General features: G+C 51.2%; 1 protein-coding gene across 3 annotated transcripts in view; it reads left to right on the top strand.

Annotated features, from left to right (window-relative positions):
• smarca4a (SWI/SNF related, matrix associated, actin dependent regulator of chromatin, subfamily a, member 4a) overlaps positions 1–18,691 on the top strand; it is a 22,875-nt gene extending 4,184 nt beyond the window's left edge. Inside the window, exons 4-33 of one of the 3 annotated variants that reach the window (XM_035397632.1) lie at positions 818–916; positions 1,452–1,707; positions 2,455–2,581; positions 2,990–3,163; positions 3,499–3,672; positions 3,855–4,022; positions 4,318–4,368; positions 4,639–4,769; positions 5,360–5,414; positions 6,168–6,277; positions 6,615–6,762; positions 7,070–7,233; positions 7,646–7,712; positions 7,974–8,084; positions 8,313–8,555; positions 9,473–9,586; positions 10,968–11,075; positions 11,300–11,386; positions 11,543–11,589; positions 12,065–12,231; positions 12,733–12,896; positions 13,461–13,688; positions 14,098–14,175; positions 14,414–14,632; positions 15,370–15,638; positions 15,819–15,927; positions 16,224–16,325; positions 16,575–16,707; positions 17,313–17,452; positions 17,930–18,691. In XM_035397632.1, the coding sequence (XP_035253523.1) occupies positions 818–916; positions 1,452–1,707; positions 2,455–2,581; positions 2,990–3,163; positions 3,499–3,672; positions 3,855–4,022; positions 4,318–4,368; positions 4,639–4,769; positions 5,360–5,414; positions 6,168–6,277; positions 6,615–6,762; positions 7,070–7,233; positions 7,646–7,712; positions 7,974–8,084; positions 8,313–8,555; positions 9,473–9,586; positions 10,968–11,075; positions 11,300–11,386; positions 11,543–11,589; positions 12,065–12,231; positions 12,733–12,896; positions 13,461–13,688; positions 14,098–14,175; positions 14,414–14,632; positions 15,370–15,638; positions 15,819–15,927; positions 16,224–16,325; positions 16,575–16,707; positions 17,313–17,452; positions 17,930–17,962 (4,076 nt within the window). In that variant the 3' untranslated portion in view covers positions 17,963–18,691. Of the gene's footprint in view, positions 1–817; positions 917–1,451; positions 1,708–2,454; positions 2,582–2,989; positions 3,164–3,498; positions 3,673–3,854; positions 4,023–4,317; positions 4,369–4,638; positions 4,770–5,359; positions 5,442–6,167; positions 6,278–6,614; positions 6,763–7,069; positions 7,234–7,645; positions 7,713–7,973; positions 8,085–8,312; positions 8,556–8,783; positions 8,914–9,472; positions 9,587–10,967; positions 11,076–11,299; positions 11,387–11,542; positions 11,590–12,064; positions 12,232–12,732; positions 12,897–13,460; positions 13,689–14,097; positions 14,176–14,413; positions 14,633–15,369; positions 15,639–15,818; positions 15,928–16,223; positions 16,326–16,574; positions 16,708–17,312; positions 17,453–17,929 lie in introns of those variants that run through there. The other 2 variants (XM_035397631.1, XM_035397634.1) reach the window with 2 other exon arrangements.

The raw sequence follows: 18,691 nt of genomic DNA, 5'->3' as shown, positions 1-18,691 counted from the left end.
TTGTTTGGGAAGGGGGCTCATAACTCTGAGGTTCCAGTACGAGGTGCGGCACCGCTGTGCCCTTGAGCAAAGAGCTTCAGCTGAATCGCATCAGTAAAGGTAGCCAGCGGTGTGAATTGGGTTGTATTAAAATGTGCCTGGATAAAATTGTCTGCTAATCACTCAGTTTGTAAATCTGTGTGATGGACCTTGAGGCCAGTAATCAGAGTTTGCATTTACCTGTTCAAACAGCGTACAGTTTATACGACAGGTGGGCAATGGGACCTTAAGCTTGACATATGATGACCATGAGATGAGGCCAGAGTTGGAGGGAGGGGGTGTCGTGATTTTAATTTGGTAAATTAATTTATTGGGGGGGGGGTGGGAGAACTTACAATAAACTAAGGATTGTCTGGGCATTTTTCAAATTCATGAATTGAATTTTAAATCTTTTCCTAAACTGAATGACCCAGTCCTGGATGAGATTACAGTGTCAGGGTCAGTAACCTTGAGGCCACTGATCAAATTGTGCGCATTGTTTCTTAAATGCTTTTGTTTTAGAGATCATGAATGTGTGGTGATGATTTCCCTGCTTGAGTGCGAGTGAACATTGGTCTATTAGCAGTGAGTCTGTTTGATTCAGCATTCACTTTTAGCAATGGCAGACTGAGGCTTCATAAAGCCTCAGTCTGCCACTGGTCACTGGTCACTGGTCACTGGTCAAGCTGCCTTGTCCTGCCAATCATCCATATAGACCAGTGAGGATAGACGTCGCCTTCCATAGAAGGACACTATGATTACTTAAATTGGTGAAACTTTTTTTTTTTCCCCCATCCAGGAGTAGTTGGCCCCAACATGCCTCCCCCTGGACCTTCTGGAGTGCCTCCGGGAATGCAGGGACAGCCCCCCAACGGACCTCCAAAAGCCTGGCCAGAAGGTGAGAGAGGCTCCCTATCCCGTCCTGTCGTGGGGTGGGAGGGGTTACCCGAGTGTGTGCAGGGCAGCCTTGGTTCAACATGGCTCTGTTGGTATGGCTTGACTACCCTCCTCCCGTGTCTGTAATGGTGAAGCAGCATTACTGCAGTGGACTGACTGTATAATGATGGGAGAGCTGAGATGCTGTCAGTCAGTGCCCTCTACCCCACTGCCAAAGCATCGAAAGTGCTGACTGCAGAGGAACATAACGTAAGCATGTTGTCGCATTGTCAAAATATTCATAACCAAGCAGCAGCACTGCTGCTGCTGTTGCTGCCACTGCCGCTACACAGCTAAATTTTCAGTGTTATATCAACTCTTACGGAGTTTATATGAGTCCACTATGGTCAGTGGCAACCCTGGACATTTTAGTGTGCACTTACAGAGGTGAAAATATGAAATTATAACTCTGAATGAGTCTCCCTCTGTTGGAGAGAGATGTCTTTTGCCGTGTTTTCACGGTCACGTTTTTCCCGTCCCCCACCGCTTGGCGACAGGGCCGATGGTGAACGCAGCCGCCCCCTCCGCCGCCCCCCAGAAGCTCATCCCCCCGCAGCCCTCGGGCCGCCCCTCCCCGGCCCCGCCCTCCGTGCCCCCGGCTGCCTCCCCCGTCATGCCCCCCCAGACCCAGTCGCCCGGGCAACCCTCGCAGCCCCCGTCCATGGTGCTGCACCAGAAGCAGAACCGCATCACGCCCGTCCAGAAGCCGCGCGGCCTGGACCCTGTGGAGATCCTGCAGGAGCGCGAGTACAGGTGAGCTTAAAGATGCTCTGTACAGGTGAGCTTAAAGATGCTCTACACGCCCTCCAGTAGCGATTGTACAGGCGAGCTAAAAGATGCTCTATACAGGTGAGCTGAAAGATGCTATAGTACAGGTGAGCTTAAAGATTCTCTATACAGGTGAGCTTAAAGATACTATAGTGCAGGTGAGCTTAAAGATTCTCTATACAGGTGAGCTTAAAGATACTATAGTGCAGGTGAGCTTAAAGATACTATAGTACAGGTGAGCTTAAAGGTGCTCTATACAGCCAGTACTCATTCAGCTCTGCAGGTGAGGCCACAGCTGCTCAATATCTATAGATATGCAATATCATGGGTCAGAATCCTCTGCTGGAAGGCCCTCCAGGACAAGTTTACGAACCACACAGCCCTCTTCACTAGAACCCCAGACCCCTTCTCTACACTGAACAGGTATTCCGCTCTTTACAGAGGCCAATAATGCTCTATCGCCGTGGGTAATCTATAAACTGAGCAGATGCGCAGCTCTGCTGGCCTGCCAAAGATACTCTATAAGGCAAGCAGATATTCAACCTTGTCCAAGTGAGGCCCGAGATACTCAATTTGCCGAGCAGATATTCGTCTCCTACACAAATGCATAAACCACAGATGAGGCCACAGGTGTCCTGTTCGCTAATGAAATGCTCAGTTCACGTTGGAGCAATGGCTTGAAGTGTGTGTGCACGTGGGGACGAGCGACCATCCTGTCCTCTGTCCCGGCAGACTGCAGGCACGCATCGCTCACCGCATCCAGGACCTGGAGAACCTTCCGGGCTCGCTGCCTGGGGACCTGAGGACCAAAGCCAACATTGAGCTGAAAGCCCTGAGACTGCTCAACTTCCAGAGACAGGTACCACACACGTGTGCGCGCCGCACACACACACACACACACACCTAATGGAAAACATAAACATGACTCTCTTTCCCATGTCTCATTTTGTATTCAGATTTGATCCAATATTGGCATAATTGACCCTATCAAATGAAGGAATCATAGTGATGGAGTGGGCGTGGTTTATTGGGAATATAAAAAGGGCATTCCACGCTCCGACGAGACGATTGGATGTTACGTATAGTTTGCTACTTGCTGATCTGATTCGATTAACGAAAGACATAATAAATCTCTCTCTCTCTCAAAATTCAATTGAAATGAATGGGTGACATGACAAAAGAAATGGTGCCCAGAGTGTAGTAAAGCTGACGGGAGCGGGCGTGGCGGCGGTGAGTGACTCTCTCTCTCTCTCTCTCTGGCGCGCAGCTGCGGCAGGAGGTGGTGGTGTGCATGCGCAGGGACACGGCGCTGGAGACGGCGCTCAACGCCAAGGCCTACAAGCGCAGCAAGCGGCAGTCGCTCCGCGAGGCGCGCATCACCGAGAAGCTGGAGAAGCAGCAGAAGATCGAGCAGGAGCGCAAGCGCCGCCAGAAACACCAGGTGCCCCCCCCCCCCCCCGCCTGTCCCCCGCAGGCCCCCGGCCCACGCCCTGCTGGAGTCCTGGTGTTCTGGAAGCTTCTGTAACACTAAGCTGAGGGTGAAACCCTGTGTGCCATCTTTAAATTGTAAATGATGTCAGCGGTAAATGATGGTATACAGGACAAAGAGGTTTGGTTTGGTTTGTTTGGTTGGTTGGCGTGCTCAGCAGGAGGGGGTGGAGCCCGGACAGTTTTTTCTAGCAGGAAAGAAATATGATTTTAGGGGTTGTCCACTCAGTCACAATTGGTCATGTTCTCCTGTGCTGACCACAGAGCTGTTTTTTCTCTGTTTTGAAGGAGTACCTCAACAGCATCCTACAGCATGCCAAGGACTTTAAGGAGTACCACCGCTCCATCACCGGGAAGATCCAGAAGCTGACCAAAGCTGTGGCCACCTACCACGCCAACACTGAGCGCGAGCAGAAGAAGGAGAACGAGCGCATCGAGAAGGAGCGAATGAGGAGGCTGATGGTACGGAGAAGAGGAAGCACGCCGCACGCGCTCAAGGACACGCGATGTTCAGTGTCTCACACACACACACACACACACACACACACGCACACACAGACACACACACACACACACACACACTGACTCACACATACACACACACACACACACACACGGTAACACCTGCGTGCGTCTCCCCGCAGGCTGAGGATGAGGAGGGCTACAGGAAGCTGATCGATCAGAAGAAGGACAAGCGGCTGGCCTACCTGCTGCAGCAGACGGACGAGTACGTGGCCAGCCTGACTGAGCTGGTGCGCGCCCACAAGGCTGTGCAGGCCCTCAAGGAGAAGAAGAAGAAGAAGAAAAAGAAGGTGAGGAGCTGTGGGAATGTGGAGAGAGAGAGGGAGGGAGTGGGTGAGTATAGTGAGTGAGAGGAGGTAGACTTGTGAGAAAGTAGAAAAGTGAATGAGTGACAAGGTGTAGTAGTGAGAAAGTAAGAGAGGGTGACTGAGTGAGAAGATGTTGCATTGTAAGTCACTCTGTCTGGATAAGTGCTCTCTAAATGAATGTAAAATAACCAGTTGCAATGGGAGAATTGCACGCTTTACTTGTGTGTGTGTGCACGTGTGTGTGTGTGTGATGGACTCTCCTCCTCTGTCTCTGCAGAAGCTGGAGAATGCAGAGGGACAGACCCCCACCCTGGGGCCTGACGGAGAGGTGAGTGTTGCCACGGTATCACCCTTGAAATTCTATTAGCTGGAAAATAATTCTGACATTTTGGGAATTTTTCCCATTAACTATTTGAATTTCAATTAATTTCCTGTAATTTAACTAACAGAAATGGAACTGACCCCCCCCCCCACACACACACTGGTCTGTTTGTCATGAGGCGAAAGCAGAATCGCTGAGATCGCTGTCAAACACTGACTGTGAGCCAATGGGAAAGAGATCAGAGCTGCAGCTCCCTTTGTCCCACCCCCCCCACAGCCCCTGGATGAGACCAGCCAGATGAGTGACCTGCCGGTTAAGGTCATCCACATCGACAGCGGCAAAATCCTGACGGGCATGGACGCGCCCCGGGCGGGGCAGCTGGAGGCCTGGCTGGAGGTGAACCCAGGGTGAGACCCCTCTCCTTCCAGAATCCTCCGTCTCTGGCGAAATGAGATGTGGTGGTTTCTGTGCTTCAGAGTTCACCGGCATCAATTACGAGATTTATCAACAAACCCTGTTTGTGTGATTGATTAACCATAACCAAGCCAATAAGTTTTCTAAGAAGCACTTTGTGGATTGTGCCCCCTCCCCCTTTCATCCGAAATTCAGAAATCTGCAAATCTGTGGAACTTTTAAACCTGTTCCCTGATCTGAGCCATAGATTAGGATGTGCTAGCCTGTCATTTTGTTTTTAATTTTTCAGGATGCAGAGCTATGTGTGTAAATATTTATATCATTTATCTTTGTTGCAGACACTCTTTTCCAGAGAAATTTACAACATACTCCATGTTATGTAACTGCAGCATAGATAAGAAACGAAATGTGCTCTCAGGATGATGGCTGTTGAGTGTTGAAGAAGGAGTAAAGAATGTTCTAGAGTGAATCACAGAGTTTGGTGAGAAGTTGAAAGTCATGTTTAGCCATGCTGCTGGGGAGAGCTCTTTGTGCTCCAGGTTTTTGGTATGGCTGACATCTTGCTCTCTACCGCCCCCTGCAGGTACGAAGTTGCCCCCAGGTCTGATAGTGAGGACAGTGGGTCTGAGGAGGAGGAGGTATGTGAGTCATTCCTTATAAACTCGGTAAGACCCCTGCAGCACCTCCCTCTCCCTGTCTCCCTTCCTCTTCTGCTCTCTCGCTGGCTCTCCCTGTCTGTCTCGCTTCCTCTTTCTCTGGTGCTCTCTCTCATTCTTCCCCTCCTTGCTTTTCTTTTCTCCCCTTTTCTCTGTTTTCCCTTCTGTTCTACCCCCTCTCTCCACCAGGGGGCACCACCACCAGGGCTGCTTTTGTGAGTGTATGTGTGTCAGGTGGGGTGGCTTGTGTTTTGACATTGTGTGTATAGATGCGTAATGCACTAGCTCTGAAAGTAGGTCACTGTTTCTTTAAACTGAAAGGAACCCGTTCACCCCTTCCCCCCCTACAGACTGGCTAAATTGCTCAACTCATTATTCATGTTCTCAGACAAGTAATGCTTATTCAAAATCTCAGAGACAAGTAGATGGGGATCCTGTGCATCTAAATCAACTGATTTTTATGCTTCAGGAGTTTTAAAATATTTAGCTAATTCAGTTGCAAGTTCAGTCGTTCGGTGGATTTCATATTTCACTTGGCAGTATGAAACTATAGCATGCTTGTTAGTGTTGTGCAGTGCTTAATACTCTCGTATGTAATATTGTGAAGCTTGCATTTTTATGACCATCAGAAAATGAGGATGTGCATGGATGAAATTAGATGTAGGCTGTTTTTTTGTGTGTACGTGCTTTGACTGGGTATTTATTCCTTGGCCCCCTTGGCTCCCCCCCTCACAGGAGGAAGAGGAGGAGCCCCAGACTTCGCAGGCTCCTGTGGAGGAGAAGAAGAAAATTCCGGACCCGGACAGCGAGGATGTGTCGGAGGTGGACGCGCTTCACATCATTGAGTGAGTGACGCCGGAGCCAATAGGAAGTGGAGCTTGGAAAAGGGTGGTGGCCAGTTGTGTCTGAGTGCCCCTCCCCCTCCGGTACACACTTCTCCTACTCCAGCCAATAATGGGTCCGATTCCAGGGGTTTACCAGGATGAGCCGTCCGGCAGCCTCCCGCAGGGGGGAACATTAAGTGAGATGTGAATGGGTTTCGCTTGGAGTGGCCAACCATAAGGTTCCCCTGGGTTTTGTTTCCTCGCAGAGTGGCACACTGGCTTGTTTTGTCCTTGTTTTGTTTGTTCAGAGGCAGAGCAGCCTGCACTGAAAGGCTAATTCTCTGGCGTCTCTCTGCAGAAATGCCAAGCAGGACGTCGACGATGAGTATGGCAGCGCGGCCTTCGCCCGCGGGCTGCAGTCGTACTACGCGGTGGCCCACGCCGTCACCGAGAGGGTGGACAAGCAGTCTTCTCTGCTCATCAACGGGCAGCTCAAGCAGTACCAGGTAAAATCCGGACACTGAGATGCTTGCCATTGAGTCCAGAGATCCAAAACCCTCATTTATCCACAAGAAACTCGACAAAATTTTAAATTTGGATTTAACTGCTGGCTTTTCGTGTTCCTACTGCTCTAGTCCTGTTACCTTATGCTTTAAAAATGGCTGAGCCCAAAATCGTCTCTACTCTCTAAATTCTCTACTCTCTCTTCTCTGTCTCCGTTTACCTTTTTCCTCTCTCTCTTTTTTTTCTTGTCGTTTTCCTTCTTCGCTTTTTCTTTCTTCCCCTTTCGTCGTCTCCCCCCCCCGGTCTCAGATTAAGGGCCTGGAGTGGCTGGTGTCTCTGTACAACAACAACCTGAACGGGATCCTGGCGGACGAGATGGGTCTGGGGAAGACCATCCAGACCATCGCCCTCATCACCTACCTCATGGAGTACAAGCGCATCAACGGACCCTTCCTCATCATCGTGCCCCTCTCGTGAGCCAGAGCCTGAAACACGCACACACACACACACACACACGCACACATGCATCCATTTACCCAGCATAGAATGGGCACACACACATGGATGTACCCACCCCTGAGATTCACTGCACTCAAACAGGTACTCGGCTGAATGGTTTTACTTATGAGAAAAGCTGACAGGAAGTGTCAAAACTGCACATTTAAAGTCTCAGCGATTATAGTCCCAGTAAGTCCATTACCACTAAGAGAATTGCATCAGAATTCCAGTGGACCTGACTGGTCCTGGCTAATCTGGCTCGCAGAGAGACGTGCATCTCCGCCACAGGCTCCAAGCTTTATGATTCCTGTAATGAATGTCCTTGGAGGGGCACGGATTGGGAGACATGACCACCTGTGTCAATGGATCTTCTTTTTTTGTCTACAGAACGCTCTCCAACTGGGTGTACGAGTTTGACAAGTGGGCACCGTCTGTGGTGAAGGTGTCTTACAAGGTGAGGATGTTCTGTAGAGAGAGGCCCAATGTGTGGCACTGGAGGTTTTTGTACCATTTGAGTGTGACTGCGATGTGTGTGTCTCTGATGAGACGTGAATCGGGTAGACTGCTTCTAATATGAGACTTTACTGTTGTGGGCCATTACCACTCGGTAGTGTGTGTGTGTGTGTGTGTGTGTGTGTGTGTGTGTGTGTGTGTGTGTGTGTGTGTGTGTGTGTGTGTCCATAAGTGTGTAATCGTGAGGTTTCTCTCCACACAGGGATCTCCTGCTGCTCGACGAGCCTTTTTGCCTCAGCTGCGCAATGGAAAATTCAACGTGCTGCTCACCACCTACGAGTACATCATCAAGGACAAGCATATACTGGCCAAGGTACGGATATACGCACACATACAGGCTCATACACACACACACACACACACACACACATTCAATTACAGAAACTGGCCAAGCCTCTTCTATAAAGTCACACTTGTCATACCCACTTATATGCATTCTTACTCACGCACCACACACGCATGCACACGTCTGCATGAGCACACTAACCACATGTACAGCATCTTCTGGGAGTAAACCTAAGTCTGACCCTCACCCTTCCAGATCCGTTGGAAGTACATGATCGTGGACGAGGGCCACCGCATGAAGAATCACCACTGCAAGCTGACGCAGGTGCTCAACACGCACTACCTGGCTCCACGGCGCCTCCTACTGACCGGGACGCCCCTGCAGAACAAGCTGCCCGAGCTCTGGGCCCTGCTCAACTTCCTGCTGCCCACCATCTTCAAGAGCTGCAACACCTTCGAGCAGTGGTTCAACGCCCCATTCGCCATGACTGGAGAGAAGGTAGTGAGCAGCCAATCGGAGTGGAGCCAGGGGGCGGGCCCTGTGACAGGGTGCTCAAAGGCTCTGCTCCCTGTCAATCTCCTTTCTCCTGTCCTTTTTTTCCCTTTTTCCTTCCTTTTTTCCTGCCTCTCGCACCTCTCTCTCTTTCCCCTCCTTTCTGTCTTCCCTAACTCTTTTGTCTCTTTCAATTCCTGTCACTCATGGTTTCTTCACTCTCCTCTCAAACTCAGTCATGTAGGCTTTTCCTGGCAGGACAAGCACACACTAAACTAAAGCAACTTTTGAAATGAGACATGACAAATCAAACTGGGAAAAAGGACACTTGTATTAAAACAGGCACGGGACAACGATGAATTGGGTATTTAATATTTTGTTTTTTGCTGGTTTTCCATCACTTCCCTATCCCCTTATTTTCTCTCTTGAACGTTTTTTGCAATTTGGCTGATATTTGAATATATTGCCCAAGAAGCTTTACAATGACACAAACATATTTTTTTCTTTTTGTCTCCCTCTCCCCATTCCTCACTTTGTCTCTCCATCCCTCTCTGTCCCCATCCCTCTCCCCCATTCTTTTTTCATCCCTCTCCCATTCTTCTCACACTATCCATCCCGCTTCCCCTCTCTACCTCACTTGCCCCTTGCTTTTCCTCTCTACCTCTCTCCTCACCTGCCCCTTGCTCTCCCTCTCTCTACATCCCTCCCTCTCCCTCGCTTTCCCCCCTCTCTCTTCTTCTTTCCCTCTTTCCCTCCCTCTTTCTCCTCTCCCCCTTTTCTCTCCCCCTCTCCTCTCCCCCATCTCTTCTTCCCTGTCTCGCTCTCTCCTTCTGCCCTGTTTCTCTCCCTCTCCTCTCCCCCTGTCTCCCATCTCTCTCTCCTTGTCCCGCCCCCGTCTCTCTCTCTCTCTCTCTCTCTCTCAGGTGGATCTGAACGAGGAGGAGACCATTCTGATTATCAGGCGTCTGCACAAGGTTCTCAGGCCCTTCCTCTTGCGCCGGCTCAAGAAGGAGGTCGAGGCCCAGCTGCCCGAGAAGGTGGGGAAGACGCATGTCCACGCATGCACACACCACACACACCACACAGCACTGCACCACACGCGCCACACACACCACACCGAACCGCACCGTACCACACATACTGCACCGCACCACACACAATGCACCACACCACACAACACTGCACCACACGCGCCACACACACCACACACACCACACATCACTGCACCACACGCGCCACACAGACCACACACACCGCATCACACCACACCGAACTGCACCGTACCACACATACTGCACCGCACCACACACAATGCACCACACCACACAACACTGCACCACACGCACCAGACGCACCACACACACCACACGCGCCACACAGACCACACACACCGCATCACACCACACCGAACCGCACCGTACCACACATACTGCACCGCACCACACACAATGCACCACACCACACAACACTGCACCACACGCACCACACACACCACACGCGCCACACAGACCACACACACCACACATCACTGCACCACACGCGCCACACAGACCACACACACCGCATCACACCACACCGAACCGCACCGTACCACACATACTGCACCGCACCACACACAATGCACCACACCACACAACACTGCACCACACGCACCGCACGCACCACACACACCACACACACCACACGCGCCACACAGACCACACACACCGCATCACACCACACCGAACCGCACCGTACCACACATACTGCACCACACCACACACAATGCACCACACCACACAACACTGCACCACATGCGCCACACACACCCCACTGAACCGCACCGTACCACACATACTGTACCACACGCACCGCACGCACCACACCGCACACACGACACACCAACCACACCACATCACTTAAAGTCATACATTACTAGGCTGACCAGACGTCATCTTTCCTGGACATGTCTCCTTTTAGGGACCAAAAATATTTGTCCAGGCAGGATCTCTAAATTTTACGTATGTCCGGTTAGTTTCTTCTCATTCTGTAGACCGTATATAAACAAATAGCCGGGTATTATGTTCATAACGCCCACCCGCCCCTGCCCTCTTTTTGTAAATTTAATATATGTTCGCCCTATATATTACACACGCGTGCACACAACCCTCTACACAAACACACACTGTCCCTGTGTTGGGTACGCACACTGCTCTGTGTGGTGCACACTGCTCTGTGTGGTGCACACTGCTCTGTCTGGTCCACACTGCTCTGTCTGGTCCACACTGCTCTGTGTGGTGCACACTGCTCTGTGTGGTCCACACTGCTCTGTGTGGTGCACACTGCTCTGTGTGGTGCACACTGCTCTGGGTGGTGCACACTGCTCTGGGTGGTGCACACTCGGTGCTGAAGGCGGGGCCTCTCTCCTGTGTCCTGCAGGTGGAGTACGTCATCAAGTGTGACATGTCCGCCTTGCAGAGGGTTCTGTACAGACACATGCAGGCCAAGGGCGTCCTGCTCACCGACGGCTCCGAGAAAGACAAGAAGGTGAGGAGCGCGTGTGGTTTCGAGCCTGTGCGCACGACCGTGTGCGAGTCAGTGCGTAATGCCCTGGTCTGTTTTCGTGTGTTTGTGTTTGTACGTTTGTGTGCGTGAGGAGGGGTGGCTTGTGTTTTGACATTATGTGAATAGATGTGTAATGCTCTAGCCTGTGTGCGCATGTGAGGCGTGTTGTGTGTGTTATATACGGTATGTATGCGTTTTTGTTTCAGGGTAAGGGAGGTACCAAGACCCTGATGAACACGATCATGCAGCTGAGGAAGATCTGCAACCATCCCTACATGTTCCAGCACATCGAGGTACTCCAGCACAGTGCCACATAATAACTGATATAGCACAACAAGCTAACGCAGCGCAATTGAAGGTAGCGCAAGCTAATTCTGTCCTTTCAAAGTGCCACCAAAGAAAGTGCATGTAGAATCAACACTTGTTTCTGGAAATTTTGTCTTTCCCAGGAATCCTTCTCCGAGCACTTGGGATTCACAAACGGGATCGTTCAAGGGTGAGTACAAGTACAGATTCTTTAGACTCACCAGATATTTAACTCCAGTGTTCCTTCCGTCCTACTCGCTTCTTAACCACAGGAAATTGTGGTCAGTGACGGGAGTTTCCAGTGCTATGCTATCGTGCTTGATCACGTTCTTGAATGAATGTTAGGTTAGGTGCGCTCCTGCGGGTGCCCTTGACCAAGGCACTGGCCTCAGAGCTGGAGTTTGGTCCCTGGGCGCAGCACAAGAGAGGCAGCTGCCCACTGCTCCTAAGTAACTAAGGATGGGTCAAATGCAGAGGACAAATTACCCCACGGGGTTCAATAAAGTGTATCTTATTTCAAGATTCATCAAATGCATGCTTTGAGATTAGCATTAGTAGAGACTGAACTTTTAGAGTTAAGAATACAGAGCTACGTACCCCGTATCTGTGGTTAAAGCTGACCCTCGACCTGTGACCTGAGGCTAACCCCGCACGCCTGTTTCCAGGCCCGACCTGTACCGCGCCTCTGGGAAGTTTGAGCTGCTGGACCGCATCCTGCCCAAGCTGCGGGCCACCAACCACAAGGTGCTGCTCTTCTGCCAGATGACCACGCTCATGACCATCATGGAGGACTACTTCGCCTTCCGGAACTTCCAGTACCTGCGCCTGGATGGTGAGGGCTCACTTTAAGGCGCCAGCACGCTTTAACTGAAAGATTGAGCTGGGATTCACTTAGACTGTGAGATTCAGCTGGGATTCGTCTAGGCTAAACTTTTCAGTTGGGATTCATTTTGACTGAAATTGGCAATTAGGCTTCCTTTTATTAAACCAAGTGCGTCGACTTGGGGATTCATTTAATCTCCATGTCGGTTGACCTGCTTCTGTTAACCCTGCGAGTGATCTTGTGGTCACAGTGAGTAAATGTGGGTTTTTTTTAATCCACACCACAGCATTCCTTTGCTTTGCAGAAGGCCTTATCCAGGGCCCATTCCATTATCGGTTTCCACAGCCGCAAATTTACAGAAGCTGATTCATATTAAACGCCTTAATGCCAGCGTTTAGCCCCCATTGGGGATTCAAAACCTGCAGCCCTCCGAGTCTAGAATCCTGGCTCCTTATGTACCATTTCTCACAGTAAAAGACTCTCTCTCTCTCTCTCTCTCCCCCTCCCCAGGTACTACGAAGGCTGATGACCGAGGCATGCTGCTGAAGACCTTTAACGACCCCGCGTCTCAGTACTTCATCTTCATCCTGAGCACCCGGGCGGGGGGGCTGGGCCTCAACCTGCAGTCCGCCGACACCGTGGTCATCTTCGACAGTGACTGGAACCCCCACCAGGTACGGCCCCGCCTACCTGCTCCACCCTCCCCCAGATTACTCATTAGTGTATGCGCACGCACACACGCACACACGCACGCACGCACACACACACACACACAACAGGTACGGCCCCAAACCCTCGTTCCATCGTGTCCGATACCAGCCGCAACCATTTCATTCCTCCCCCTTTTCCGAACCCCTAAAAGGCACCCTTACCCCTACATTTATTTCCAGCCTCGGTGCTTTCTGGGTTTGCCCGCTCGCAACTCCATCCCCTCCCCAAAAAATAAAGTAAACCTTCAGCAGGATACCGTGGTCCCTCTAACGTGGTCTGTGCCCCTGGCAGTCCCCATTCTGTCCCATAGCACCTTGCCACACCCCCCCCACTCACCCCGAATCATTGGCCCTTATTCCAGTCCCTACACCCCTGGCAGTTTCTGTCACATCCCAATCGCCTCGCCCCCCTCCTTCCTGATCAGGTCTTTAAACCCTCTCCTACACCCTCCACAGTTGATGCCGTCTGTCCCAAGAAAAGCTACTCCTCACCCAACCCCCCTATGCCCCCCCCCCCCCCCCCCCCAGGACCTGCAGGCCCAGGACAGGGCCCACCGAATCGGGCAGCAGAACGAGGTGCGCGTCCTGCGCCTCTGCACCGTCAACAGCGTGGAGGAGAAGATCCTGGCCGCCGCCAAGTACAAGCTGAACGTGGACCAGAAGGTGATCCAGGCCGGCATGTTCGACCAGAAGTCCTCCAGCCACGAGCGCCGCGCCTTCCTGCAGGCCATCCTGGAGCACGAGGAGCAGGACGAGGTAAGGAGCCGGACACGCCCGCCCCCCGCTTCCCTCCCGCATCCTCTGTCCTGCCGTCCCTTTCTTTCACCCCTCTCTCGCTCTCTTTCTCCCTCAGTCTCCCTCTCTTTCTCTCCCTCTCAGTGGTTCAGTTTCCCTATCAACCGCTTTTTGCTCACTCTTACAAAATATCCACTGTTATGCACACTATTGTATTTTTGCACTTGTAAGCATTGTACTTACAATGCTTATCTGATAATGTTCATAGGCAGCTATAATAAATGACCAGACTGGCAGCCTTGTTGTAGCTCCCTGAGACTGTCCGTCGCCATACGCTGTGGTCTGACCGTCTCTCCTTGTTTCCCTCTTTCTCTCCCCCCCCCCCTCCTTCCCTCTCTCCTTCCTTCCATTTCTCTCTGTCCGTTTCTAGGAGGAGGACGAGGTGCCGGATGACGAGACTGTGAACCAGATGATCGCCAGAAGTGAGGAGGAGTTTGACCACTTCATGGTCAGTATTTCCTACGTCTGTATGTCTGTGTGAGTGTGAGTGTGAGTGTGTGTCTGTGTCTTTCTCTCCCCTTCGAGTATTTAAGTATTAAAACCCTTTCATACACGAGTGCCAATAAAAAGAAAGTACATGTCAATCGTGATAAAAGGCTGTAAGTGTATTAAATATGGAATAAAAATAGAATGGAGGAAGAACAATAATGGGAAGTGAACCTCTCCCTCGCTCCGCGCCTCTGCAGCGGATGGACCTGGACCGGCGGCGGGAGGAGGCCCGGAACCCCAAGCGCCGGCCGCGGCTGATGGAGGAGGACGAGCTGCCCGGCTGGATCATGAAGGACGACGCCGAGGTGGAGCGGCTCACCTGCGAGGAGGAGGAGGAGAAGATGTTCGGCCGCGGCTCCCGACAGCGCAAGGAGGTGGACTACAGCGACTCGCTCACGGAGAAGCAGTGGCTCAAGGTCAGGGGTCGCCTGGAGGGGGGGCACAGGGCACAGATTCTCTATGGCAACCAGATGGTCGGGTCCTGCAGTTCCTTCCATGTGCTGTACTCTAGGTAAAGTTCCACCTGGTAACCATAGTTTCTGGTGTGGTGCTAGTTTGTGCTAGTTTCGGCTCAGACTGTCGAGAGGCAGTCTGAGCCGCAGAATTGTATGTGAAGAATCCAGAGCCGGCCATCTGGATAGACTAGAGAACCTGGATTTTGGGGAGTGGGGTTGTCTGTTGTGGTTGTCAACCACTGATACTGACCTGATATTCAGTTGTACTTTTCTGTCCTGTGTGCTTCAATGTCCTTGAGATTCCAGTAGGGAATGCTAGAAATATGAGGCTCTCTGCAGGGGTTGTTAAGGGTCTTTGTCATTGATGCACTGTCTTTGACCAATTCCATTTGGTAAGGTAGCACTAATGTGGGCAGCACACAGTGCTGAATATCTGTGTAGTCAATGTGATTGGTGTGATTTGCTGTTGATATTTGGTTTTAACGCATGTTTAATTTGTGTAGGATGTGGGAATAAGTGTTTTGGATTTGAAAAGATTTTGGATTTGGAGGATTTGGAGGATTTGGATTTGAAAGACTGCCATTCCCTGGAAAGTGCAGTGTGTCCTCGGAACCAGGGAACTAGGAGGGGGGGGGGCTAAGGACGGGGCGGGGATTGGGATTAGGTGCTCCGCCCCTCACCGGTCTGTGTGGTGACAGGCGATAGAGGAGGGCACGCTGGAGGAGATCGAGGAGGAGGTGCGGCACAAGAAGACCACGCGCAAGCGCAAGCGCGACCGCGACCTGGACCTGCCCGGCCCGGCCCCGCCCAGCGCCTCCACGCCCCGCCCGCGGGAGAAGGACGAGGACGCCGCCAAGAAGCAGAAGAAGCGCGGGCGCCCCCCCGCGGAGAAGCTCTCCCCCAACCCCCCCGCCCTCACCAAGAAGATGAGGAAGACCGTCGATGCCGTCATCAAGTACAGGGACGGGTGAGGAAACTGCTTGAGAACTGGTGTGTGCGTGTGTGCGTGTGTGCGTGCGTGCGTGCGTGCGTGCGTGCGTGCGTGCGTGCGTGCGTGCGTGCGTGCGCGCGCAAGAGCGTCCGGTGTGACATCATCACTTGGCGCCGTAGCCTAAGGTAGCTCCTCCTCCTCCTCCCGGTCCTACAGCAACAACGGGAGGCAGCTGAGCGAGGTCTTCATCCAGCTGCCGTCCCGCAAGGAGCTGCCCGAGTACTACGAGCTCATCCGCAAGCCCGTCGACTTCCGCAAGATCAAGGTACCGAGCGCATTCGTATCTCCGTTCCGGTGTTTATTTTTTACTGTGTGGACTCGCTTCTTATGGTGCCGTGCGTAGACCTCTGCTCACAATCCGAGACATTTTGGTTTCTGTACCCCTGACAAAAAAAATATTCAGGTAACCATGTGCAATGAAAGCTCGGGGTGTTTGTCATGGGGAAACGAAGCTTGGTCTTCACTTACAGCAGGCGTTTGCACGGTAGGGCTGCAGGTTTGAGGGTGCCGGGGCGGGGTGTTGAATGTGAATGACAAGCTGGCCCTCTTCCTCTCGCGCAGGAGCGAATCCGGAGCCACAAGTACCGCAGTCTGAACGACCTGGAGAAGGACGTCATGCTGCTGTGCCAGAACGCGCAGACCTTCAACCTGGAGGGCTCTCTGGTGAGGACTCAGATTCACCGATTCACACATTGGCTTTATTGGCTTGACAGGTTTTCAGTGCTGCCAAAGGATTTTAGAATGAATCATTTCAAACACCCCTTCTTTCCCTCCCTCTCTGTAAAATGAAGATGTAAATTGTTATTAATAATAATAATAATAATAATAATAATAATAATAATAATAATAAATAAATTTGGGAGAAAGGTAACAGGAACTGGATTTAAAGACATAACGTTTTTCTCCTCTCAGATCTATGAGGACTCCATCGTGCTGCAGTCGGTCTTCACCAGCGTGCGGCAGAAGATCGAAAAGGAGGAGGACACCGAGGGCGATGACAGCGAGGAAGAGGAAGAGGAGGCTGACGAGGGTTCTGAGTCAGAGTGTGAGTGCAGTTAATCTTTATTTTGAAGTGGTGCCATTTGCTATTGGGTTGTCACGGCGCTTTTCCAGATGGAATGAGAACAAAAAACCGCTTGGTTGCCGTAAACTGGACTGAGGCGGATCAGACTGGTTCTGCCGTGAATGACACCTGCGTGTGTGTGACTGCTTCAAACTGGCTTGCCGACCCATAGATGACTAGAGTAGGCCTGGTGTCAGATCAGTTGGTATGGTTTAACAGTACCAGGAACTGGAGCACTTATTGCATTCATGCTGGGAAAAACCGGGACCAGTTTTGACCTGTGCGGGACCAGTTTTGACCTGTGCGGGACCAGTTTTGGGCCTGGGTGGGACCAGTTATGGGCCTGTGCGGGACCAGTTTTGGGCCTGTGGGGGACCAGTTTTGGGCCTGTGGGAGGGACCAGTTTTGGGCCTGTGGGGGGGACCAGTTTTGGGCCTGTGGGGGGGACCAGTTTTGGGCCTGTGGGGGGGACCAGTTTTGGGCCTGTGGGGGGGACCAGTTTTGGGCCTGGGCAGTTTTGGGCCTGGGCGGGACCTGTTTCGGCCTGTGTGTTAGTGAGTGTTGTGACCCTGCCCCTGTGCCCACAGCCCGCTCGGTGAAGGTAAAGATCAAGCTGGGCCGGAAGGAGAAGGGGCTGGAGAGGGCGAAGGGCCGGCGCAGGATGGGTCGCGGCTCCAGGGCCAAACCAGTGGTGAGCGACGACGACAGCGAGGATGAGCAGGAGGAGGTGAGGCACCAGGGGGCGCCATTTACTCTATTTTATACTTCACGCTAGGGGTCAGCAGCCTCAGAGCAGGAGAGCTGCTAGATCTGAATGGTTTTTTTTCCCCCAACTTTAAAATTCATAGCCAGTTCAGATCCATGTAACCAAGTGAAGTGAGTTAGCTGTGTAATAAACTGCTCTGATTGGTTAATACTGAGTACCAGCGAAGAAAGACCAAAGCAGCAGACCTCCAGCTTCATTCTTTATTGTGCACTTTGGAACCAATCTATTATTTCATTTGACATTTCTGGTGAAAGGCTTTTGTGTGCTCTGAAACTTTACCTAGAAGTCAGCCACTGGTGAATATGGCTGTTTATAAAATTATGCCAATGACTAGGCAACGTATGCTAGTTGCATAAAACTGATCACTGTGGCACTGATCCCTGTGGGACTGATCCCCATGGCACTGATCCCTGTTTTACTCTTATCCATGTGTTACAGGAGCGTTCGGCTAGTGGCAGCGAAGAGGACTGAGCCACGACCAAAAAAGGACCAACATCCCTGCCCCCTCAGTGCCTCCCACCAGGGTCTTATATTTGATTTAGCAGAATGGACAGCAGGGGGCGGGCACACACAAGGGGAGGGGAATATGAGGAAATTTGGGTAGCTGTACTTTTTAGATGAGCTGAACTTTTTTAGTGCACAGTGTATCAAATGATTAAATAAATAAGAAAAACTTTTAAAAAAACACACAAAAAACACAAAACTTGAAGTGAACAACTTCCACTTTCCATATTTAAGCAGATTTCTTTGGTAATTTGTAGTTGTTTTTTTTTTTTTTTGTTTTAGTGTTTCTCTACCCTCTACCCCCTTTTTTCCTGAAGATGAAGCATGAAATATCTTTGCAGTTGATCTGAGGACCACACAGAGAAATTTACTTGACTTTTTAAAAGTGAATTTGTTTTGTCTGGAGTACATGAGGAGTTGCTGTTTGTTTTTGTTTTGTTTTGTTTTGCCCAGACCTGTGAATGCATGTTTGTGTCTGTAGAAAGTGCATTCTCTTTCTCTGTTCAGTTGCCCTTTGTATGTTTTAATTTAAGGAAGCGAATGGGTCACGGTACGGCTCTCTTGACCCCCTCCCATCCCCCCTCACACATACACTTGACTTGACGGGGGAGGGATCAGGAGGGTGGGATGGGAATTTGTTTCGTGTCAGTGTCACTGGATTTCAAAACTACAATAAAGTCATCTCACAAAACTTGA

This window comes from Anguilla anguilla, chromosome 17, assembly GCF_013347855.1.
Source record: "Anguilla anguilla isolate fAngAng1 chromosome 17, fAngAng1.pri, whole genome shotgun sequence".
NCBI lineage: Eukaryota > Metazoa > Chordata > Actinopteri > Anguilliformes > Anguillidae > Anguilla > Anguilla anguilla.
Note: the sequence above shows the minus strand (reverse complement) of the source record. Positions and strands in the feature narration are given on the sequence as shown.